Source organism: Erythrolamprus reginae, chromosome 1 (assembly GCF_031021105.1).
Source record: "Erythrolamprus reginae isolate rEryReg1 chromosome 1, rEryReg1.hap1, whole genome shotgun sequence".
Lineage (NCBI taxonomy): Eukaryota > Metazoa > Chordata > Lepidosauria > Squamata > Dipsadidae > Erythrolamprus > Erythrolamprus reginae.
Window position 1 is genome coordinate 122,586,945 of NC_091950.1, and position 26,053 is coordinate 122,612,997.

Below are 26,053 nucleotides of genomic sequence, written 5' to 3' on the forward strand. Positions count from 1 at the left end.
TTGGCCCAGGCTTTTTGTGGGCCCTAGGGCCCCCATTACCACTGAGAAATGCCCCTCATGCCATTCTCCAAGATACGCAAGTCTTTGGGAGTGATAGATTGGCTCCATCACCCAGCCTTTATCTTGCTGCACACCACTTAACTTCAGGCATTTTTATCCTGCTTTTGAGAGGTCCACATGACCTATAAGGCAACTTCTAATCTTTCCTATCATTGCCTTCAGGTGCTTTGGAAGGTTTCTGAATAATAGCTTGCACTATCAGTGTTTCTTTCTCTTTGGTAGTTCTTTGATTAGGTTGTTTGTTGGTTGAATATTTGTCTGCTATTAATCTTTTTAATCCTTTATCATTTTTTAAATCCATACTAACCTATTTCAGGTGTGCTCCTTTTTCAGGTTTGTCCTTTATTTTTTTCCCGAAGAAAATATGGTCCCTGTGCTTACAGACAAGTTATCAAGTCAATTTTCAGTGTGGATAATCTCATTTTTAAAAAATGTGATACATTTTAATCAGTGTTCTTATTGTACATCACTTATCTTAGATGCAGTGCTTATAAATGTCACAGAGTAAAGAAACATAGAATAACCTTTCTTGAGTTTTATTAAGAAAAAGGGTAGAAGATGGCACATAACAATATCATTTCATTTATTCTCAGCACCCTCTCCAGTTGTTCTCATGCTGTGGTGGCTTTACTGTACCCCTTCTCATGGCAACATACCTTCATTCCTGTCCTCCCATCTTCCATGATTGACATTGTCTGCTGCCCAACTCCATTTTTGGTTGGATTGTTGTCAAGCTCACTGCCTAAATTAAAGGAACTACCTGTAGAAGAGGTAAGAATGGATTCAATAGCTCATATGGAAACTCATATGAGTTTTCGATAAATTCAACAGATTTTTTTAAAAATCAAGAGTTCTATGTATTGGCCATTAGTTAGATTTCTCTGATGGCTTATTTTAAAAACAAACTCTGGGGTTAATTGGGCTGAGGGATTCCTGATCCCAGATCTACTGAAGAAGATTCCAAAGGTGAAAATAAATATGCCAGCATCTATGTTGCTGGAGATCCATTTTGCTCCTTTAATGGACTTTAGAAATCTTCTGAAAACTTTTATTTGAAGGAGGCCTTTTGACGGTTTTTTAAATTTGGTGAGTATTGATGGTATGATTCTGACAGTGGCTTTTTTTATTTTTTTCTTATGAAGACAATTTTTTGAGATTTTTTTGTTCACCACCTAGAAGCTTAATTGTGACAATGTTAAAATATTGTAAAAGAAATATATTGGAAAGAAAAACAGGGACATTATGCCAGTGAAGATCTAGGGTAAAAGTCTTTGAACGTTGTCAACTTCTCTTTAAAAAAATCTTTGAAAAAGTCTATATATTAATGTGCTGTAATTTGGAATTAAAGCTCGTTGGAAGGTAGCTGAAAAGGGTCTGAAATGTGAGAAGTAGCTATCAGTGTGGCAAATCAGGATCAAGTACAACCAGGTGTGTCTGGTGTTATTTTATACTGAAATATAATAAAAATGGGATACGTGTCTTGGTAGGATTGATTCCGAGCCAATGTTATCTAACATCTGTGTAAGGCAGCTTTTGTATTCTTAACCTTCTGTTTTCAAATGTATTAAATTGCTGTCATTGACAAACTTTTTCCCCAGATACAAAAACCAGCTTTCTTTGTTATTACATTTGGTGGAGTGCTTTAAAGGCTTTGGTAATGTTCTTAGAAAAAGCTGCAAGAGTCAGCTATGGTTGTTTTTTTCACATCACTTAAGAGGGACAGCTTTGTCATTTTTTCCCACCCATCTGAGAGCTTCATATATATGTTCCTTGACACAGATACTTCCCTTCTGTCCTAACTTGCTCCAACTGTTTTTCCAGACCTAACCAGGTGCTAACAATCTTCCCAGCTCTTATCTTGCAGATTCTTTCATTGTTACACTCTGCTAAGAATGTTTTCCAAGCCCTATCTTTGCAGGGTTTTTTTTCATTGCTCTAACTTGCTCCAAATGTTTCTTTCCAGACCTAACCAGGTGCTAATGATGTTCCCAGCTCTTATCCGCTTGCAAGCTCTTTCACTGTTACTCTTTGTGAATAATGTTTTCCAAACCTGGTCTTTGAAGGTTTTTTATTGTTCTACTTGCTCTGAATGTTTCTTTTCAGCTCTAACCAGGTGCTAACAGTGTTCCCAGCTCTTACCAGCTTGCAAGGTCTTTCACTGTTACTCTCTCCAAATAAGGTTTTTTTTAAAGACCTAACCAGGGGATAAAATAATGTGCTGAAACTGAGCAGACTAAGGATGCTACCCACATGTATATCTGTCAAGCAGATTCTTTTCCCTATTTTCCTCCCCAAAAACTAAGGTGTGTCTTATACTCTGAAAAATATGGTAAGCTTCCTCCTGAAAGTAATACTAATAGTGTTTGGGATAACACTGCACTATGCTTGCTCTCTTAGATCACAGCTTTAAGCTTTCATTTTTATTAAAAGCATTCTATTTGACTTAGGGTAACCACAGACAGACATGAATGTACTGTACAATGTATTAGGCTGCTTCTGCTATCCATTTTTTGGAGCCATAAGGTAGATGTTTTGTCCATTGATCAAGACAGCCAGTCACTCAATAACAACAAAATGCTTCCAATCATCAAAAGATTTTTGTCTCAATTCTTGTAGGCCTTGATGGTGAACCTTGGATCTGATCGTTTCATCAGACAGGTACTGTTACATTATTTGTATTTGTAGTTTATTTTGTTGTTGTTTCTATAAAGAGCTTCACAACTTACAAAATAGATTTATAAGATTTAGTTATAAATGTCCTCCCATTGAGCTGAGAATGAGAAAATGTGATGGTTCTATATGTGCTTGGTAATTTCCATTGAAAAATGCAAAACCTGTATAACTTGTCTTCTAATTTCCTTATTCCGCACACTAGAATTCTATAGCAGTGTTTGCTTGTAATTAGGTGCCATTTTGCTTTGTTTTAAATCTGCCCCCCAAAGAATACACTATAAGTGATTCTTATTATACGGTAGATCAATAGATAAGGAGCAAAATTGAAGACTTGCCTGAAAATCTGACCCCATTAATTCATTACAACCCCATACAAATCAGTGCCCTGGTAGGCCAATATTTATTTATTTATTAATTAGATTTGTATGCCGCCCCTCTCCGTAGACTCGGGGCGGCTCACAACACGATAAAACAGTTCATAACAAATCTAATAATTTACAATTTAAAATATAGTATTGCTACAAATAATTTTGCATTCCTCAAGTGTTCCTACAGTATTCATCCTTCCTGGGGGGGGGGGGGGGGAAGCTCCATGAAGCAACTCGCTCTCCAATTCTTCCTCTGCCTAGATGTCTAGATAGGGATAAAAAGATTTGCACTTGCAGAGTGAATTGTAATAGGCCTGGAAGGGATGGAATTTTAGGAGCCACAGAACAGCTATCACCTTCCAATAGCACATTTTATGAATTTACATTTGCAGGCCAATAAGTCTTAACATATTCTTTTTAAAAATATATAATTTTTATTCGTTTTCCATTAAAACACACACACACAGAGAGAAAAAAACACAACAAACTAACAACATATAACATATACATAACTTACATCTAAATCTGCAAAACAAAAAAAGAACAGGTAAAACAAGTTCAATTTTCTTATTACTATTATTTTCCTAACTATTTACATTTTCCATTATTTATAAGTTAAGTATTTTCTGTAAATATTTGAGTCACCTATTTCAGTTTCAACATCTATTTCATTTAAATTACTTAACTAAATGCATTGTATTCTTAAAGTATGTACAGGTTTTAGTATTTATTTTGCAATACATTTGATTCTAAAAATGTTTGATAGTAGATGAATGTATGATAGTATATGAAAGATCTTAGTATAAAAGGAAAAATGAAATCTTAGCAGTCTCTTCCCTCCCGTTCAGATGGATGATGAAGACACACTTTTGCCTCGGAAATTGCAAGCAGCTCTGGAACAGGCCCTAGAGAGGAAAAATGATCTGATAAACCAAGATTCAGACAGTGAATCAGATGAGGGTAAGACAGTTTTGGAAGAAATCCTGTTTACAATAGAATTTTTGTAGAAGAGAAAAGAATGTGTCCTTGGACACTCGGAGAAAAACAACGATAGCTGTATTAAACTGCCCACCTTATTACAAATCTTTATTTTTTTTCATAATTAAAAATACACTGTTCTGTAGCAAACAGTTTGTTGGAATCTTTAATGGTTGTTGCCATTATGTTTCAAAATGCAGATAAATTAATCATTGGTTAAACAGAAAATCTAGGCCCAGGCATTCTGAAAAATCATTTCCATGACTGTTTTTTGGCTCACTTACTCTGTTGTAAGAATTTAATTACAAGATTGGATGCTGTGCTAGTCCCCAAGGAAGGAAAAGAGCAACTGTGTTTAGTTCAAATAAGTTGGCAAACAAACTTTCCTAGAAAAACAAAATTATTTACCCTGTGTCACATGTCAGAGATGTTTTAAATCAGGGTAATATTAAAATATATGTTTTCTTGTACAGGGATTTCTTATCCTCTGAATGACTACATCTCTTAACTTTGTAGAGTTTGTCACTGTGATTTGTTTCATGCATATGGTTCATGTGTCATCCAGGGAGTAAATCTGTATCAGGGTTCCAAGTAACACCCCCAACAATAGGACTAAACCATAATATTTTGGGCAACATGTGGATCAGTGTTTACACTTATAATGTGATTTATGGGCAATTATATGTATGTGGGAAAAGGTGGCAAGTGATAGAATATGTGTCATTACAGTACTCATCAAAAATGATTGAAATAATATTTGCATCAACCCTCAAGATGCAAGTATAAAATTGCATCATTTAAAATTGCATCACAGCTGATTGGATTTCTTCTATGGATGAAAAACGGGTTCGTTTCAGGGCTGGGAACAAAAAGAAGTCTGCTGGGGCGACGTCAGGAATGGGGGGGGCAGCGTTGGCACTTGGTGTTTGGTCAAGAACTCGCCAACTCGTAGCACGTTGTGGCCAGGCGCAATCCAATCAGCCGTGACAAAGACTTTGCAAGAGGTCCCTGAGGACGCCTTCCAGGGGGCATACCAGTCATGGCAGAGTCGCTGGAAAAAATGTGTAGAGGCCCAAGGACAGTACTTTGAAGAATTTTAAGTGTTCGTGCAAATCTGTTCAATAAATTACTTCTTAAAAAATTGCATTACTTTTGGAACGCACCCTGTATGTCACGACATATTTCATCACTTCAGCATTTTTCAGGCTTGTTTAGATTAAAATGTTACAATTTTTAAAAAAATAAAATACATTTTTTTAAAATTGTCAAGAACAAATGGAATAATTTTGTTATGGAATATCCTTTGAAAGAAGGGGTTTCTCAAAAGTAATAAATACTTGAGTTAACATTGTTGTCCCTTCTCAGTGTTAAAATATTCAGTCTCCCCAAAAATCTTTAGCTGAAGAATACCAAGAATGGAAGAGAAAAAAGCTATGAGGAACAGATTAGGAAACCAATATTTAGGTACAGTGGTACCTCGACATACGAGTTTAATTCGTTCCAGACCTGAGCTCGTAAGTCGATCAACTCGCATCTCGAACGAATGCCTTTAGACTTTGTTTTTCGTGCCAAGATAATCAGAAGCAAGGAGATTCTTGCACCACCTAGTGGAAGCTCGGCTCGTACCCCAAATTTGAGCTCGGGTGTCGAACAGAAATTTCGCTCGTGTCGCGGCTCGTAACTTGGAATACTTGCATGTGGAGCAGCTCGTATCTAGAGGTACTACTGTATACACAAGCATAGTAAAACCGATTCAGATAATGCAGCTTCTTATATTTTAATAATAAAGAGAACAATTTTCCTAACATAATAATAACCCATAATTAATCCGACTTCTAAGCCACTCAATCCCAAAGGACTTTTGGTGGCTTACAACAATATAAAAAAAGATACAAATACAATAAAAAAAGAAGTCAAATCTAAATATCTAAAACTATTTCATTTACTTTCAGTTGGGCAGGGAAACAGATAATTTTGAATGTAAGTCAGCATTTTACTGTGTGGTTGCAGGAAGGGGATTTTGATTAGACTAGAGCTCCTATTAGACTAGAGCCCCTCTCTGAGGCAGATGGGGGGTTCAAAAATGTGAAAAATAAATGAATTCAGAGGATGTAATCTTGAAGGGAGATTTCTTCTGCTTAAGCCCCATAGCCTTTCCCCTTAGCCACCTGCAAGTTGGTCTTGACTGAACTTGTGTGTGTGTGTGTGTGTGTAAAATGGCTGTGGTTGTTTATATTAATTGTGTTGCTACAATACAACTTTATCTTTTGTATAATTTGCTCTTAGCATAAAAATAGTGCAAATGAATATTTTTTCTGCTTTTTTTTTTCTTTTGAAGAATGTAACACCTTAAATGGATTAGTATCAGAGGTTTTCATCCGTTTCTTCGTGGAGACCATTGGACACTATTCCCTTTTCCTAACACAAAATGATAAGGCTGAGCGAGTGTTCCAGAGGGAGGCTTTCCGCAAATCAGTTGCTTCAAAAAGCATCCGCCGGTTTTTAGAAGTTTTTATGGAATCTCAGATGTTTGCTGGTTTTATTCAAGACAGAGAACTGAGAAAATGTAGGGCAAAAGGTAAGACCTGTTTTATTAGCTACAGACTGGCCTTTTCCCTCTCAGACTGCTAGAGTGCTATGGAGCAAAACATTTGGCACCTGTAATTGCTTCAGTCGTGTGCATATTCTACCAGATGGCTATTTTTGAACAACATAGAGATATAACTTCTACCCTACCTTTTAAGGGTTTCAGATAAAATATTGTGTATGCATTTTAAGTATTTTTAGTACATCCATATATTCAACTAAACCATAATATGCTTTGTTTTGGATGAGGTTTCATCTATAACATACCAGCATTTACTGAGAAACAATACATTCTGGTTTACTGTGATGGATGCATTTAGTTTTGTAGCCTTTATATGAATGCAACAAGGGGATTAATCTTTAAAACCATATATTTTCTGAATTAATTAAAACTTATGATTCTTGATGACATATCTTTACTTTTATGTACACTGAGAGCATATGCACAAACATTCATTGTGTGTTGAATCACATTTGGCCAATAAAAATTCTATTCTATTCTATTCTGTGTTGCAATTGTATAAAAGTAGATTTAGTCAAGTGACAGAACTTCCTCTTCACCATACATAATTATGCAGCTTGTTTTTAACTGTTCACCTGCCATCCATCCATCCATCCATCCATCCATCCATCCATCCATCCATCCAATCTCTAGCCTGCCCAACTCCATAAAAACAACACTGAGTGGTTCACAAAATTAAAAAGAGAAAAAAGCCCAACTCTGAATTTAAAAACTGTAATTGCCCCAAAGAAAACAGCTGAATAAATAAAACACTTTCATCACCGTATCAATTTGGCAGATGGTATAGGGTGGAGTTAGAGAAGAAACCTTTCACTCCCAAAATTATACCTTTGGATACAAAGGTTTTTTTCAGTATTTGTTAACAGATTCTAAAAGGAATCATATTGCATATTTTTCTGTACTTAATTCATTTGATAGAGAAACTTATATATCTATTTTATTGCATGGCTCCAAGCAAGTTAAATGGAACTAGTCAAAGAATATATCGGTAGTTGACAGATAAGTTTGGGAATGAAAGATCTGTTGGATCAGAGATTCCCAAACTCTTCAGTTCATGTATCCCTTCATGAAGGTTCAAACTGTTAATTGACCACCAAACATTTATTAAATAATTTACTAAACCCTACTTTAAGTAATAGTACTACAAATAATAATAGTAACAATGATATGAGATAGGATTGGATTGGATTGGATTGGATGAATGTATGCAAGTGTTCATGGGGTCTTTTAAATGTTTTTAGTAAATTTTCATATTTCAGAGAAATTAAATTTCTTATATATTGTTATAGTAATATTATATGCCGCCCTGAGTCACCTCGAGAAGGGCGACATAGAAATCTAATAAACAAACAAACAAACAAACAAACAAACAAATAAATAATAATGACTCCCAAGTCACTGGTTCTCAACCTTTGAAATGCCGCTACCCCTTAATACAGTTCCTCATGTTGTGGTGACCCCCAACCATAAATCTAGCACCAATTCTCTCAACAGAGCTTTAAGCTGATTGGCAGGAAGGTCAGAGGGATACCTTCACTGTAAATGCCTGATTGGTCGGATTGTAAAAATATGCTCTAAGGCGCCAGAATAGAAGCTTTAGTTCCTAACACCATGGGAAATTTGTCTTTTCCCATGGTCTTAGGCAACCCCTGTGAAATGGTCGTTCGACCCCCAAAGGAGTCCCGACCACCAGGTTGAGAATCGCTGCCTTAGACAGTCCCATTGATTTTGAGGAACTCAAAATCAATGGGACTCTCGTTACAGTGATGGCGAACCTTTCTTGACTCGGGTGCCAAAAGGGTGTGCGCCCATATCCATAATGCAATGCCTTCCCCCACACATGTGCACAACCTCCATGCTCCCCCCACCCCACCCCGCATACAGAAAGTCCTGACTGAAACTGTGGAGTTGTCCTACTACTTATCTTCAATGGAGCTGGCTTCTACTACTTACCTTCAGATAGTTGCAACCAGGCCTCTCACAGCTCACATTTCTTCTGCAGCCTGAAAAGCTTTCCTGGAGGCCTCTGTAGCCGATAACAGAGATCCAGATTGATCCAGAGCTCTGTTGTCAGCTGCAGAGGCCTTTAGGAAAGACCTTTTCTGAAGGTCTCCCTAGCGACTTCCAAGGCAATCTGGAGCTCTGTTATCGGCTGCAGAGGCCTTCAGGAAAACCTTGCAGGCTGCAGAAGAAATAGGTGGAGGTGTGGGAGGCTTGGTTGCCACTGTCCTAAGTTCTTGAAGATATCTGAAGAAGTTCTTGAAGACATCTGAAGAAGTTCTTGAAGACATCTGAAGAAGTTCTTGAAGACATCTGAAGAAGTTCTTGAAGACATCTGAGAGCGAAAAGCAGGCTGGGAGTGAGCACATGAGTGAACTTCTGGTTGAGCCATTTTTTGCCATCCCCAGGCTTTAGGAGGCTTTCCTGAAGCTTGAGGAAAGTGAAAAACAGCCAAAAAGAAGGGCAAAAATCAACTGGCCAACGCTTGCATGTGCGCTACAGCTGACATAGGACAAAGCCTTGTGTGGCCTCAAATACGGCTCCGTGTGTCACAGGTTAGCCATCACTGGTGTATTAGATCCTGGTAAATTAAAAAGGAGCATAAAACATGGCAGTTAAGATGTAGAGGATAATTTCCTTTGTCTTTTAAACCAGTGTTTCCCAATCTTGGCAACTTAAAGAGATCTGGACTTCAACTCCCAGAATTCCCCAGCCAGCAAATGCTGGCTGGGGAATTCTGGGAGTTGAAGTCCAGATCTCTTCAAGTTGCCAAGGTTGGGAAACACTGCTTTAAACAATTGCACTGTCTGTTTGCACTTGGTATACCGTAGTTCTATGGCTTTGTGTACCCTGAACCAGCTTTACTATAGCCAATAGTCAACGAAGTGTCAGATTCCTTCTTATATAACAATGCCATCTGTTGGGCTGTGCGGTTATGAACCAAGCTTTAGAAAGTTGAAGGGAGGTTTATGTTGTTCCTTCTGGTTGGAAACAATTGTACTTCCCTAGATGAGAGAAGGAAACACACAGGAAGATTCCTGATGCCTTTTGGAAAGATCACAATTGAGGCTCATTATATAAGGAGGTTAAGCCATGTAGGTTACAAATATGTACAAAATTTGTGTGTCTTTCTCTCTCCACCCAGGCATTGAGACATTGTAATTGTAATCAGTGAAAATGCATACTCTGAAAAATATAAGCACGTGTGTGTTTGTAAAGTAGCTGGATAGTAGAGTAGCTGGATTTCAGAGTCTCTATGGGGAAAGAATACACAGAAAAATACCCTCTGAATGGTGATTGTGTAATAAATAGGTATTATAATTCCCTTATTCCCTCTGATACTCTATTACAAAAGTCAATTTGTAAGGGTATTATAGCTGGCATTTCCCAGCCTGGTGGCAATGCTTCAAGAGATGATGGGGCATGTAATCCATAACATCTGGAGGGCATAGATTGAGAAACATTGGGCTACAGTACTGTAAATCCCGGGAGTGAAAAAATGAAGGCAAACTGATCATTTGTGGTCTGTTAAAAGCTAATCACTCACAGCTTCTTCCAGTTATAGGAATTATCCACAAATGAGAGTTTTCATATGTTTGTTTGTTTGTTTGTTTGTTTAATTAATTAATTAATTGGATTTGTATGCCGCCCCTCTCCGAGTTCTGTGCAGAAGAAGTTGCATTGCCTTCAGAATTCATATTAACTGGACATACTCTGCAACAGGCAAGACTTGTAAGGTAGCCAATATTAAGATATTAAGTTGAATTCAGCAAAAACAAAATAAAACTTTCCCCTGGGAAGTTTATGGAATGTGCGTGATTGCATTAAGAAAATTAAAATATATCCTGAAAACGGAAAACCATTTGTAACATGGATGAAAGAAAAAAAATGCCACTCTATACATAGCAGAATGAAATAAAAGCCTTTGAAAACAATGTGGAACAAGATAAAAGCTGGGTGAAAGCTGGTTGTTGGGCTGCATCAGAAATAAAAACTCTTAAGACTCGATCCTCTTTTTTTCTTGGACAAAACCCAGCGCTTTCCCTTTGATCTTCTTTTTGCAGGTCTTTTTGAACAGAGGGTTGAACAGTATTTGGAAGAACTTCCAGACACTGAACAAAGCGGAGTAAATAAATTTCTACGAGGCCTTGGTAAGGAATTTGGCTTTGAAAGATTTGTATTTTGGAGACTAGGTTTGTAATGCATATGGCACAAGGAGGCAAAAGTCCTTATATGAAGTATATTCTGCTTTAGAGGCTTCCTTAGTATGCTCACATAGGTGGGTTTAAAAGAAAAGCTATTTGCTAATAATGAATTATACAGTCTAAATAATATAGACAAGAATCCTTAGACTGGAGTAACTATTTTTATTAACCAGCTAGAACAGTGATGGCGAACCTTTTTTTTCTTGAGTGCCAAAAGTGTGTGTGTGCACACATCCTGCCCAGTGATGGGTCGCCAGTTGTCGGTGCCCATCGTGCACTCTGTGCGCGCACGTGTGTCTGACGCACATGCTCTCACGCACGCTCACATGACATTCGGCTGCCGCGCATGTGCAGAAACTGAAATCTTGCACGAGCATCCTTGCGTAAGCAAGATTTGGGCGAAAGCAAAGAAGTGGCAATTTGCGCCCAAATCTTGCTCACCTGAGGAAGCTCGCATGAGATTTTGACAATTTTTGCTGCTTTTTTGATTCTGCACATGCGTGGAAGCAAAAAAACCTAGCAATTTTTACCCAAATCTCACTCAAGTGAGGACGCTTGCACACGCAATGTTTGGGTGGTTTCCCCCTATTTCTTTGCTTCTGTGCATGCGGAAAAAACAGCAAGAATTGCTGGTATCTCACTGGTTGCGTGCGTGCATGGCTCCAGACCTGCCGGAGCTACGCACCTGGGTGCACAATGATAGAAATAGAGAGAGATAAATTACAGCCCGCGCAGACCATAATAAATCATTTCTGAGAGTCGATGGATTAAAGGAGAGAATCAGCTTTCAAACAAAGTTACTTTTATTACGAAAATAAGAAAATATAATTCAATGCCTTAAGAGGCATCTGACATGCGTGCTACATCATTGAAACCTAACAGAGAAAAGAACAAGGGAAATATGGAGGATCTCAACAAGAAGGAAATGATGCATGTATGATGTGGCAGGATTTTACATCATAATGGGTGGAGCTAAAACAACACACACTCTTAACTATTTAATTACAGTACTGCATAACTCTGAATGACTTAGAATGTCTCTGGGGCTGTCAATACTCAGCGTGACACACAAAACCTACCGGAACCTCGCACCTGGGAGCACAGGCTGCTGCCCGCCACTGGTCCCACCCCCTGCAAATACGTGACAACCCGCCGTGCTAAAACAGCGGTGGGAGAGGGGAAAACCTCTTTCCCCAAACAAAGCTTGGAGGAGGGAAAAGCCTTCCATCTCCAAACAGAGCTGGCAGGTGGGGGGAGGCCTTGCGTGCCCAAACAGCGCTGGAGTGTAAACTCCAAATATCTGGGAAAGCACAGGCCGCAGAAATTGACGAGAAAGCATGAGCTTGTCTGACACAAAAATCAGCTGGCTGGCGGGAGGCACTTGCACACCCTCAGTGGAGCTGAGCTGGTCAACAGCTCGCGTACCTGCAGAGAAGGCTCTGTATGCCACTTGTGGCACACGTGCCATAGGTTTACCATCACGTAACTAGAACCTGATTGATAATTGGAAACTGTCACGTTGTTCAAAAATGTGTTTGATTTTTAACGTGTGTAATAATGGGAGGCTTTTCAATTTTGCCATTGCAGGAAATAAAATGAAGTTTCTTCATAAGAAGAATTAACCCTTTTCCTGTGAGATGTGGATCGAAAGACTATTTATGACACTGGGCACACCCCACCCACCACCTGCAGCTCTTCCGATGCTAGTGCTGGAGGGCACGGAATGAGCTGCTCACATGTTTAAGTGACTGCAAATTGAATTTTAACAGTGTGCCAGCAAAAACAATGTACTTGGTAGAGATTTGTAAATAATATGCTGCGCTGTAAGCTTTAACAATGTTTTTTTTGTAATGAGCACAGACAACTGTGGTAATATTTGTATATTGCTGAAAAACAGGTGCTTTTTTTTCTTAATTAGGGACTGACTTATGCTTAGTGCAAATTGAATGGTGAATTATGTGCAGCTGACTGTCTCAGTAGAACCACTGACTCTGAAGGATATTTGTTAGGGCTGTGCTGTGGAACTAAATGAACACCAGTGGGTGAATTCAGGGGTGGGAAAATTGAAAAGAGGACTGGTTTTTTTATATGACAGAGTTTATATTTTTCTTTAGCTTTTCTTCTAATTCATTTTTTTCAAAGAAAATATCCTTTTGTTCTGCAATAAGGTACTTGATTCACAATCTCAAACTATCTGTTATTATGAATGATGGTCAGTAAATTGCAATGCACTCTGCACTATAATTGCTAAACATAAAGAAACCTGGTTTTTCCACATCTTGGAGGCAAATGATTAGATTCATTGCATCTTTTTCTAATGTATGTTTTATTTCTAATAAATTGTGTAAATATTTGTGTCAGATTTTCATAATCAGAAAATTTCTCAATTTCTGGCTATTTAGATAACATGCTTCTAAAATGTTTTCACTGTTAGTAAATTGATTTACTTAGGTTAAATCTCTAGGTTACTAAATGATTATTATAACTTCAGGGATTAGATCAGTGGTTCTCAACCTGGAGGTTGGAACCCCTTTTGGGGGATCAAACAACCTTTTCAAAGGGGGCACCTAAGACCTAACACCATGAGAAATTTGTCTATTCTGGTGCCTTGGAACATATTTTTACAATCCGACCAATCAGGTGTTTACAGTGGGAGTGTACCTCTGACCTTCCTGCCAATCAGCTTCAAGCTCTGTTGGGAGACTTGGCTCTAGACTTATGGTTGGGGATCACCACAACATGAGGAACTCTATTAAGAGGTCATGGCATTAGAAAGGTTGAGAACCACTGATATTTGCAGGTTTGCACTGCAAATCAAGTTTGGACTCTAAAGCACACAGAGTTACTTGACAGTAAGATCTATAGCAAATAGATAAATACATAAATCCCTGACAATCTATATCCTCCTTATACTTTAAGCAAATCCTACTGAACTCAAAGAGCCTTTGGTTTGAATAATTTATACTCTGAAAAGATTATAATCTGTCCTCTATGTCATGAGAAAATAACATATACAGTAGATTACGCAAAGTGCTCCTATGTATCACAAGCACACTTTTACTTGTAATATGAAATCTCTTATTACTGCTGCTCCTGTCATAAGCCATTCTCAGGAACTAGAAAATACAATACAGAAATGGATCCTATCACTGAATGGTAACATTCTGGATCATACCATGGACCTATTTGGCAGTGATCCCCGAGCCTGCCTTTTGTCACCCACATGCAGGTAGGCTGCTTTCCTTCCCCCCAATCCTGATCTTGATTGTGGGAGGAGAAGTGTCCAAATTTGCATGGATGCTTGAAAGATCATTGTTCGTTACACCATCGTGTTGGAGGAGTAATACCTCATTTAAAAAACCTTGGTTCAGTTCGCCTGGCTCATAGCATCTTGAAAGGGCCCCTTTCCAGGGTTGCAGGAGAAGATGGTCAACGGCTTTGAAGGAGGAAGATGGCTCTACACCCCAACAATAGATAAAGCGGCAAAAACCATCTTCTATGAGAAGGGAAACTCTGACTCCAAACCTCCACTGCCTTGTGGCTATATCCATCATTGGAAAAGGCTTCAGGAATAAACTCTGAGGCAAAATCTGGAGCCAGAGTCCCGGAAGCAGTTCATGACTGTGTACAACCACGTTCTGATAACTCCTGCAATGTAACTGGGACCAATCGTATTGGCCTTTGCCATTCCATTGAGTTATTTCAGAGACATGGAGAGGGGGAATCTACTGCTTGGGTAACAATCCTCCATACTTAATTACCCAGACCTCAAGCTCTGGAGAATTCTAGCATGTATACAGTATTGAAACAGTGACATCTACGCTGGCTTGGGCATGTCGTGAGAATGTATCTGCCCTCAATATGGAAGAGATTGCTACTCTCGGATTGGCCTTTTTAGCCACGCTAGATGCTTTTTTAGGAACTTCCAGAGCACAATACCATAGTCTTTCGAGATTGAAGAATGCTGGTGATGATGATTTGGCAGTGCATTCCAGCCAGATAAAGTGCATAATACATGGATGAATATATTGTAAAATCACAGTACACAAAACAATTAGGGAATAGTGATGGGCGAACCGAACCCGCACAATTAGGGTCCGTACTGAATTTTGCGGTGTTCGGTATGCCAAACATGAACCCGAAATTTTTTGAAACTTCGGGCAAAGTTCGGGGTTGGTTCGGCATTTGGAGTTTTGACCTCACCGGCAGGTTGCTATGGACTCCAAGGTGACCACTTCCTGGATTCCATGGAATCCAGGAAGTGATCACCTTAGCGTCCTTAGCAACCTACCAGTGACGTCAAGGCTCCGTCCCTGGAATCTCTTCGTGGGAGGCATTCCCCAGCTCCTTCAAAGGGAGGTCTTCGTGTAAGGAAATGATCACCCTGGCATCCTTAGCAACCTGCCGGTATACGTGACTTCAAAGCTCCGCCCCCGGAATCTCTTGGTGGGATTCCCGGTTCGGGTTTGGCCGAATTTTGCGTAAAGTTCGTCCGAACTTGCTGAACCCGAACACTGTTGGGTTTGCCCATCACTATTAGGGAAGTGAGAAGGCCTGCAACACCCAAATGTCTGTTAAATCTAAATTTGTCACTAATGTCTTTAATCACAACATTTGTAAATTGCCCCATCACAAAAATTCTATCTCAGAGTACTACAAGCAGATAAGAATGTAATAACCTCAACAATAAATATAAAGACTAAATCAAATTGCTGTTCACAGTCACCCTGCAAGGCCTTCAGAAATTCAGAGAGTCAGGGTTAAACAAGAAGCAGCAACTTCTACAGTGTAGGGCCTTCTGTAAAGAAAGTGGAGTCTAACCACTTTTCATGCAGTGTTTAAACAGATATCTGCAGAATCCCACTTGATAAAAGTAATTCCTGATATATCCCAGTGGCACGCCATTCATAAATTTTATAAGTAATAGCCAGCACTAGAAACCAACCAGTAGTCCTCCAATGCTGTACGGCTGCTACATTTGCACCAGCCGTAGCTTCTGAGTAGTTTTATATCACAAAAAATGTTAAAGCTGACTGTGTCAATATCACTAAAATGTTTAAAACCAACTGTCAATTTATCTCATTTTACTAATTTGTATGAACTGCTTGATCATACAAATAATATAAATATTTGAGAAACACAGAGTTAGTCTACATCAGAATGCAGCATTAACAGTAAAACTTTAGGAAACCGATTTATTTATTTATTTTTGTGCTGTTCCAGTTAAAATGCATTCTGTTTTCCAAGGAGATATAATATGCTTTTAGAATAGAATAAAATTCTTTATTGGCCAAGTTTGATTGGACACACAAGGAATTTGTCTTGGTGCATATGCTCTCAGTGTACATAAAAGAAAAAGATACATTTGTCAAGAATCATGTGGTACCACACTAAATGATTGTCATAGGAGTCAAATAAGCAATGAAGAAACAATATTAATAAAAATCTTAGGATACAAGCAACAAGCCATAAAATCAATACAATGCCCTAAAAAGGGCACTCTTAGCACCAGTCCTTATTGGTAATAACTGGTTATACATACCGTACCTTCTTTTTAAACGCATACCTCTGGAATCCAGCAAATACAAGTCCACTTTGTTAAATCAATGGCTGAAGTTCTATACTTTTGAAAACTAAATATGTGGGAGAGGGAGAGGTGGCTATTGGAACTACATATGAATGCAACATGAATCTTCTGGATCCTGGTAAGTTTGATAATTCTGTCTACTTACAAGAGTTAGTACAGATACCTGCCTCGGTGAAGCTTGAACATCAACTTTCTGACTCTGCATATTTAAACCAGAAGAGTCTTAAATTTTTTAGATTTATTTTATTATGTGATACATTAACTCTCCCCTTTTAGAACAAATAAGATTGTCACTGAATTTGCTCAACTTGCACAAGAGCAGCATCCAAGATATCCATTTACATATCAATTTCATCAGAACCAATTTTTTATTGAGCTTTGGAGGAACTGTAAGCCCAACAATGTTTAACCTAAAGCTAGGCAGAAACCTGGCAACCATTGGCTGTTGCTTGTTTTCTCAGTAAGGCTCAATGCTTCTTTAATTCTAAGAACTATGTAAGAACAACAAATGTACACCAAGGCAAGGAATGGAGCAAATAGTTTACACCGTAGTTGGCCAACTGGGGTATCCTGAGAGATAACCAGTAGTGAGTTGCTACCGGTGCTGTAGGGGATTGCATATTGGTAGGGGGCACCAGATTGCGCAAATTGTAAGTGACCGCTCCTGTGGCAATCCTAATGGTGTTGCCATCTTTTTTTCTTCAATTTTTGATATTTTTTGCTTTTGCAGAAGCAAAATATCGCGAAGGGATGTTTGAGAGATTTTGTGTGAGATATTGGCAAAACATTGGCCAAACATCACTGAAATCTCACGCACACACACATCCCCTCACAAAATTCCAGTGTGTTTTTACTTCCTGCGCATCCGCAGAAGCAAAAACGCACTGGGAACACACATGCACACAAGACAACCGAAGCTGCGCATGCAACACAATGGTAGCAGCAGTAATAGCAATCCACCCCAGAGATAACAGTTCAATGTCTTAAAGTTGTCAACATTTAGAAAGGCCAGTTCTGTAGAGAAGGGAGAATCATTTTAAAAACTTGTACAGGAGGCTGTAAAAGAACACTGCTGGATTGGCCCAATGATCAGGCCCGTATTTTTTAAAGGCAGCACGCGTGTATTTCTTGTCTAACTACATTATGTGTCATTAAGTCATAGAAACATAGAAGATTGACGGCAGAAAAAGACCTCATGGTCCATCTAGTTTGCCTTATACTATTTCCTGTATTTTATTTTAGGATGGATATATGTTTATCCCAGGCATGTTTAAATTCAGTTACTGTGGATTTACCAATAACATCTGCTGGAAGTTTGTCATTGAGTTTACCGAGCAATGTCATAATCAATTTCACGTATTTATTATGGGAGGCTCTCTTAACAGAAAAACTGCATCCTCTAGCTGCAAGCGGAACATTTGGAGATGGGTGGCATATAAGAATGAATGAATGAATGAAGTAAACAAAAAAGCAAACAAACACACACGGATAGAAGCAGAAACGGGCACAAAGAGGGTTCAATCTCTTTTAATTCTCATAGTCGGATTTTTGCTGTTTTACAGTGGGTTGAGGCGGGCAATGATTTAACTGATTATTTTTTTTAAAACCACACAAGCAGGCTTAGATTATGTATTTCACGCAGAATTACTGTCCCTTTAGAGCAGGGGTCTCAATCTCAATTTACCCGGGGGCTGCTGGAGGAAGAGGCTGGGTGAGGCTGGGACGCATCAGGTTTTCCACAAGAAAAGCTGTTACAAAAACATGTCTTTATTTTTTCATCTTATTTTGTGTTATTTTACTGAATTATTATTTTACTGAAGAGTAGTAGATCCTTGGAACAAATTTCCAGCAGACGTGGTAGATAAATCCACAGTAACTGAATTTAAACATGCCTGGGATAAACATATATCCATCCTAAGATAAAATACAGAAAATAGTATAAGGGCAGACTAGATGGACCCTGAGGTCTTTTTCTGCCGTCTGTTTCTATGTTAAAAAATAAAAATAAATTAACAAATTCGTAAGAAAAAAAATAAATCACTAATAAATCAATGAAATGAAAATGATAATAATAATACAGCAGATATAGAAGACTGAAGAAACCACATATAGTTGAGACCCCTGTTTTAGGAAAATCAGACTATTGACCCAGAAAAAACACACATTTCTGTCCTTTTAAAGGCTGCTTAACGGTCAGAAATTCAAGGAATAGAATTTCTTGCACATCTTGCAAGGGTTATATTATATAACCCAGGGGTCTTGAAAGTTGGCCGCTTTAAGACTTGTGGACTTCATCTCCCAGAATTCTCCAGCTGGCATAGCTGGCTGAAGAATCCTGGGAGTTGAAGTTCACAAGTCTTAAAGTTGCCAAGTTTGAGGACCCTTGATATAACCCTTTATATATTATATATTATAACAAACAAGGGTTATATTATGGCAGGGCTGTCCAAATGTAGCAACTTTTAAAACCGGATCACATTGCTTGGGTTGAAAGAAAAGCAGGACGGAGCTTTTATAGAGTGTCTTCTTTGGTGCGCTGATTTATAAATAAAGCAAATTAAAAATCATGCCAGACTTGACGCCTCAATTTTATCCCTAAGAAATTTAACAGCGGTTTTCCTTCTTTCCATCGTTAGAGTTTTAGACAGCCAATTACCAAACTCACTACAAATAGTTCTTTAAAAAAAAACAGAAAAGAAAACCGGGTAGGATTACTCGAAAACGAAATGGAAAAAAAAGATATTTTCCCAAACCAGCTCTATTAGCAATTTAAGGAATTTTGAAAGAATAGAAACATAGAAACTTCTATGTTTCTATGTTTCTATTCTTTCAAAATTCCTTAAATTGCTACTAAGTTGGTTTTTTTTTTTTTAAAGCCCGATTTCGGAGAAACCGGAAACGGAAACGGGAGCATTAGAGCAGGGGCCTCCAACCTTGGCCACTTTCAGGCTTGAAGACTTCAAGTCCCAAAATTCCTCAGCCCAGCTGGCTGAGGAATTCTGGGAGTTGAAGTTCACAAGTCAGAAAAGTTGCCAAGGTTGTAGGCCTCTCACTCTCTCTCCCTCTCCCCGCCCCCAGAAATCGCGAGAAAATAACTTTTCCGGGAGGGTCACACGGGAAATCTCGCGAGACGTTGCTTCTCACTTCCTTCGTTCTTTTTGTCGCCGATCGAGCAAGATGGTAGGTCGCGGGCAACGTGGTTAGGCTCAGGGTTTTCTGACCCCTTTTTTTTCGGGATAGGGAGACGCCGCGCGGGTGTCACTTGCTGCTTCTGCCAGGGCTGCCCAGGCCTTTGGCTGTATGTCTCTCCATATTGGGATAGAGTTGAATTATTTGTTGATGTTGGATCGAAGCCCACCATTCCCCGAATGAAACTGATCAGAGACTCGTTTCTTCCGCCACCGCCCAAAACAACTTTTTCTTCTGGTTTTTCCTCGATACAATTAAAAATAAAAACCCCAAAATAAATAATCAGTGAAGCAGATGCAAAAATCTTGCTTCTTTGTAGAAAGTAGAGATTGTAGAAAACCTACCGCGATGGGCGAATTAAAGGGGAAAGTATTTCAAATAAATAGGGTGCGTTTATTATAACCAAATTTGTTTTTTTATATATTTTTAAGCCTTCCAGATTGAGGAAGACAAGGAAACTAAGGGGGCACGTCAGTCATGGCCATGGACGTATTGGTAAGCAATAGTGATGTAAACGTTTTGGAAATTTAAAAAATACAGATTTTCTCATGCTATGAAATCAGAAATCCTGCGGAAAATACATTTTTTGAATCTTTTTATATTTATATATAAATATACATATATTATATTTATATATTATACTTTAGCTAAAAATGTATGAATACTTTATTGTATGGGGAAATTATGAAAATACAGTACAGATTTTTTTCTCATGCTGTGAAATTGGAAATCCTGTGGGAAGTACATTTTTTGAATCTTTTTTATATTATTACTTTAGCTAAACAATGTATCAATAGTTTATTGTATGAGAAAATTATGAAGTTTACTGAGGTGTTATATGAATGTGCTTAAATTTGTGAAATATATTGAAGGCCTCATTGTATAGCTATCATCTAAGAATGTTAGGTTGGAGAGCACTCAAAATACTGTATAGATCATGGTAGATGCTTGATTTCTTCCTTTGAAAAAGCAGATTTGCACCTTTTGCTTCTGATGAGATATTTCATTCATAATTTAATAATAATAATAATAATAGTTTATTAGATTTGTATGCTGCCCCTCTCAACAGACTTCATGTTCATAATGTATTGTCATGAGAGTTGTGTTTTAAATTATTGAGATGGCTTCTGTCATGTAATACTTTTATTGCAGTAGTAGCATTGTCTGATTTTGTCCATGGGGAGACATTTTTAATAATGAACATATTTAGTCAGAAGTGATAAGATATCAGAAAATTGTTTTGGGTTGCGGGCCTGAAAATGCTGTGCAAATTAGTGCAATTGATGCACTATAATTAGGTAAATAAATTTGCTGCTACAGTTTTATATACACATAAAGAGAACAACAGATATATAATACTTGCTTTTAATATATGAAAATTAAATCAGAAGTTACAAAAAAGCAAGGAATAATTCAGAATTAAGTTTCTCTTGATGAAGATGGCAGCATCATTTAGGTAAGAATTGAGAATTTTCATTTTCTAGATGCTGTTGAATTGGTAGAATTAGCATTATCTACACTGACAACGCTAACTTCCAAAAGGCCACAAGCTTCCATCTTTGGCTGCCAAGATTCATGTTGGGTTTGACTATTGATGTAGATTGGCTTGTATAATATCTTCATGTGACATATCTCGCATTTGTTCTATCTTCTCTGAAGAAGGATTAATGATCAGTCTCAAAGGCAGGGCACAAAAACAGTCCCAAGTCTTCCACATCTGTGACAGTTATTGCTTTGTTATCTGTGCAGATTCAAAATACCTACATGATTTATTAGAATGAAGCTTAAAGGGTAATTATTACATTAAAACAAATGTGGGTCCAATCTTGGCAACTTTTAAGACTTATAGACTTCAACTTCCAGAGTTCCCCAGCCAGCATGGGAAGTCTTAAAAATTGCCAAGGTTGGACACTCCTGCATTGAAAGAAAGCTAAAATTAACAAATTGAGGTAGTCCTGATTATTGCAATTAATAGCTTTTGTTGTTTGTCATAGGCAAACACAGGAAACATCCAGGAGGCCGTGGAAATGCTGGCGGTATGCACCACCATAGAATTAACTTTGACAAATAGTAAGTTACTTTTCCTTTTTATCTCACAACTTCCTTCTGTATTTTAGTTGTGTGTAATACAAAGAGCAGATATACATTATGAACCAAGATCAGCTTTCATATCCTGGATACATTTTGTTACCTGAAAGAAAGCTGTACACAGTTCTGTGTTATTTGAGTTTTCTGGCCAAGTGATAGAAATTGCCTGGTTCAGCACATCTAAGACTTAGGGAAAACTGTTTTAATAAAATGTTTGAGATGGCAATTGCCATTCATTGTCAGAAGTAACTTGCAAATAACTGAGACTAGAGTCACATCTTGGTACCGCCAATGATCAGGGTGTGCTATTGTACTCAGAGAATAACAACTAACCTTTATTCACTGATTGTCTCTTTCCCAACACAATCAGCCACCAGGTTAGTAACAGAAAGCTCTGAATTTAAGGCTGTGTAATTAAGAAATTACAGGTTTTCTAAAATGAAATGATGTAAGTAGGCATTGTTCTTCCCTGTTAACAAAAACATTCACCATGGATGAATCCTAGTATTTCTGCTTGGAAGTAGATGTGGCATCTAGGCATAGTAGATGGAGGGGAATAGCATTGAATACAGGAAATAAGTTTATAATAATCTTATTGATATAATTATTTTTGTGTGTGTTGAAGATCTTAGGAGCTTTATTATGACTGTCATGAACTGAAGACAAAAAGACATTCCTTCTATGAAGTATATTGTAGAATACCTTGTGTTAAGACAAGTGACCAATACATTAGATGATGGATGGATGGATGTCTCATCAGTATCATCATGCATTGGCCAGTAAATTTACTATGTATGTAATTTTTTTTCCTAGCCACCCCGGTTATTTTGGAAAGGTTGGTATGAGACATTACCACTTGAAAAAGAACCAGCACTTCTGCCCAACAGTGAATCTGGATAAGCTCTGGACGCTTGTTAGTGAGCAGACAAGGCTGAATTATGCTAAAAATCCAGCAGGACTCGCTCCAGTTATTGATGTTGTACGCTCTGTAAGTGTCTTCTGTTTTTTTGAAAATTCCTCTTTATTATGTTTGCCCATTCCTGTAAATGAGCAGCTTAAAACGGTAAAATACACAATTCAAAATAAAATATAACAACCTAAACTAAAAACAAAGCAATAAAAATATGATATCACACACACACACACTGAGGCACACAGCAGGCCTCAGAACAGAACTAGATCATAAAGGTCTTCCATAGTCAGAAGAGTGGATGCCAAGTGTATCGGTGGTTATTGAAACGGATGCCCATGTGCTACCTCTATGTTGGCCAAGGGAAAGGGAGGGTTTTGCCTTCTCTTTCTACTCAAGATCCCCATGTACAATTGGTGGGCCACTGTGACACAAAATGCTGGATTCAATGGGCTTTGGCCTGATTCAGCAGGGCTCTTCTTATGTTCTTATGAGTGAGTGGCTGGGTGTATCTTTCGAGGGATATTCTGGAGGATGAAGCAACAACAGAGAAAGTACACTTGTCCCACGAGAGATGGCAATATTTAATAGAGACCTTGAATGCACTTGTTCTACTCAAATGTTCTGAGTGGGTAGAAATTAGCAGCAGGCAGTCCCTCAGATAACAGGCCCTGTGTTATGAATGTATTTATAGGTAACAACCACATATTGCACCCAGATTCATGGTGGCAGCCAATTTAACTTACATTGCAGTGATGACATAGGCAGTGTCATACAACTAACCAGCTTTAGGTTCTGGGTAGCCTTCAAGGGCACCCCCACATAGATCACATTGTAATAGTCCTGTTGTGAACTGACAAAAGGCATAAGTGACTGAAGGGGCTGCTGGTTGAGGGAAGGATACATCCATGCATAGAATAGACTAAAGGATCCTCTGGCCAAGCTGCCATGAAGCAATAGCTGTGAATTCAAGAGGACCATCCAAATTGTTCATCAGTCTTAAATGGAGAACCTTATCCAATACCAATGATAAAAACATCCCCAATTTGGGGAGGGTGGGGGCAAACGATCATAGCCACTCAGTCTTGATTAAGGTGAAGTCCACCAAGATCCAAACATCTTGAATTTTATTTTAGAGGTTATATCATTTTACAAATTAAAATGTAATTGCCTTTCAAGATTTTGATAAGAATTCAAACTTGAGGCTATAATAATCTTCAACAAACATGAAACTGGGTAAAACAGAGATACAGCACACTCTTTTTCAAATAGAATTATGCTTTAAATCAGTGTTCCCCAACCGTGGCCACTTGAAGATATCTGGACTTCAACTCCCAGAATTCCCCAGCCAGCATTTGCTGGCTGGGGAATTCTGGGAGTTAAAGTCCAAATATCTTCAAGTGGCCAAGGTTGGGAAACACTGCTTTAAATGATAGAGGTTTCCCTTGTCAAGTTGTCTCCAGTTCTAGGGGTCAGTGCCCATCTCTTGTTTCCTAGCTGAGGGAACCAGCATTGTCAAAGTCTGTTCCATGGTCCATGACTATATGCCGAGGTGCAGATTGCTGTTGCCTTCCGGCTGAAGTGCCACCTATTTATCTACTTTCATTTGCTTGCTTTCAAGCTGCTAGATCAGTGATGGTGAACCCATGGCATGTGGAGCCATATTGGAGGGCGCGCAAGGCATTGCCCTATGTCAGCTCCGCACATGCGTGTGCTGGCCAACTGAAGCTTCCCTGAAGCCACTGGAGTGCAAAAAACAGCACAATGGGCAAACAGGAAGTCCTTTTTTCTGAACTTCCGATTTGCTCTTTTTTTCAACGTCCCAGGCTTCAGTGAGACCTATGCACATACAGGGGGGCAGGAGAGGTGTGCATGCACAGGGGCAGCATAGCAGGGGGGAGTCCACATTCTTGGGGGTGAGGAATGGGTTTGGGCAGGAGCACACAGTAGCACATGAACACACACCTTTTGGGCACGCAAACCAAAAAAGGTTCACCATCACTATTCTAGGTGGATGAGCTGGATCAAGGTAGGAGCTTACCCTGTCATGTCATGCTTTAGTCTTGGACTGTCAACCTTCCAATAAATTGTATACACAAGCTAAAGAGGATTGCTGATCGATACTTCCCCCTACCAGTAAATCCATAAAGGCATCAATTGTGAGAATTGATACACAATATTTAAAAAAACACCTGTCCATTAATTTTATTGACACTATGAGTAATGACTTCAAGAGACTACATGTTAACTTAAAGCTTGTGTTTTGATATTTTCCAGGGGTATTACAAAGTCCTGGGCAAAGGAAAGCTGCCCAAGCAGCCTGTCATTGTGAAAGCGAAATTCTTCAGCCGAAGAGCAGAAGAGAAAATCAAGGAAGTTGGAGGAGCATGTGTACTAGTAGCATAAAAGTTTATATATGTATGCAAACCCAAATCGCAGGCATGAATAAACTTATTTCAAATGTTGGAATAATTTTTTATCCAAATATTCTCACAACTATATTCAATACTAGAAAGTTGATATTGAGAGGAATTGTAGAAGTGAAAGATAACATTTGGGCCACCAATCCAGTTTCCAGATTGGAGCTTTCAGGGAACTAGGAAACCACCTCTTGCCTGGTTAATTGATTCCTATATAATTAGGACAATTTTTTCCAGTGCCTAAAGCGGAATATTCCATGTTAATGATCTTGCATTGTGGGATAAAAGAAAACTGGCCAGTCATTTATATATTGTCCCTAGAACCTAAATGTTGTACAGTGGTACCTCTAGATACGAGCTGCTCCACATGCGAGTATTCCAAGTTACGAGCCGCGACGCGAGCAAAATTTCTGTTCGACACCCGAGCTCAAATTCGGGATACGAGCCGAGCTACCGCTATCGCCTCTGACCCAGAATCCCCTTGTTTCCGGTTAGCGCGCAAAACAAAGTCTCGTCTCGGTCGTGTCAGTGTTTAAAGCGAGTGTATATTTTCTTATTGTATTTTGTACATTTCTCTTTTTATTATGTACATTTATTAATTAACAACATGTCTTTTTTCATAATTTAGGCTAACTTGGGACTTTTTTGAGGGCTGGAACCAATTAGAATTATTTACATTAATTCATATGGGGAAAATTTGTTCGAGATACGAGTTGATCGACTTACGAGCTCGGGTCTGGAATGAATTAAACTCGTATGTCGAGGTACCACTGTATTTGCATCATAACAATCTCTTCTCAATAAAAATAATTACCACAGTTCATTAACATGGGATTTTGTTCCACTTCCAATTATCCATTCCTATTTTATTCTGAATATTATATAAATGTTTTGTGGCAGCAGGGGAACCCCGGTTTATATGAAGTCCTAGGTCAGTGATGGGCAAACCTTTTTTCCCCGTGGGTGT

The 26,053-nt window shown here is 38.5% G+C and overlaps 2 protein-coding genes and 1 non-coding gene across 9 annotated transcripts in view; all 3 read left to right on the forward strand.

Annotated features, from left to right (window-relative positions):
* The window catches only part of DENND2B (DENN domain containing 2B), a 189,750-nt gene extending 176,498 nt beyond the window's left edge, over positions 1-13,252 (forward strand). For all 6 annotated transcript variants that reach the window (XM_070763630.1, XM_070763631.1, XM_070763634.1 and 3 more), the window contains 6 exons: positions 654-831; positions 2,677-2,718; positions 3,950-4,061; positions 6,418-6,657; positions 10,752-10,838; positions 12,480-13,252. In XM_070763630.1, the coding sequence (XP_070619731.1) occupies positions 654-831; positions 2,677-2,718; positions 3,950-4,061; positions 6,418-6,657; positions 10,752-10,838; positions 12,480-12,514 (694 nt within the window). In that variant the 3' untranslated portion in view covers positions 12,515-13,252. The remainder of the gene's footprint in view (positions 1-653; positions 832-2,676; positions 2,719-3,949; positions 4,062-6,417; positions 6,658-10,751; positions 10,839-12,479) is intronic.
* Positions 1-25,138, forward strand: part of RPL27A (ribosomal protein L27a) — a 29,793-nt gene extending 4,655 nt beyond the window's left edge. Inside the window, exons 1-5 of one of the 2 annotated variants that reach the window (XM_070763638.1) lie at positions 19,426-19,659; positions 20,100-20,163; positions 21,663-21,738; positions 22,570-22,744; positions 24,944-25,138. In XM_070763638.1, the coding sequence (XP_070619739.1) occupies positions 19,657-19,659; positions 20,100-20,163; positions 21,663-21,738; positions 22,570-22,744; positions 24,944-25,072 (447 nt within the window). In that variant the 5' untranslated portion in view covers positions 19,426-19,656 and the 3' untranslated portion in view covers positions 25,073-25,138. Of the gene's footprint in view, positions 1-19,425; positions 19,660-20,098; positions 20,164-21,662; positions 21,739-22,569; positions 22,745-24,943 lie in introns of those variants that run through there. The other variant, XM_070763637.1, reaches the window with a different exon arrangement.
* LOC139158208 (small nucleolar RNA SNORA3/SNORA45 family) lies at positions 22,016-22,146 on the forward strand. The gene has a single exon (XR_011557610.1). It is a non-coding gene; the product is annotated as a small nucleolar RNA SNORA3/SNORA45 family (small nucleolar RNA).
* Positions 25,139-26,053: the final 915 nt, after the last annotated feature.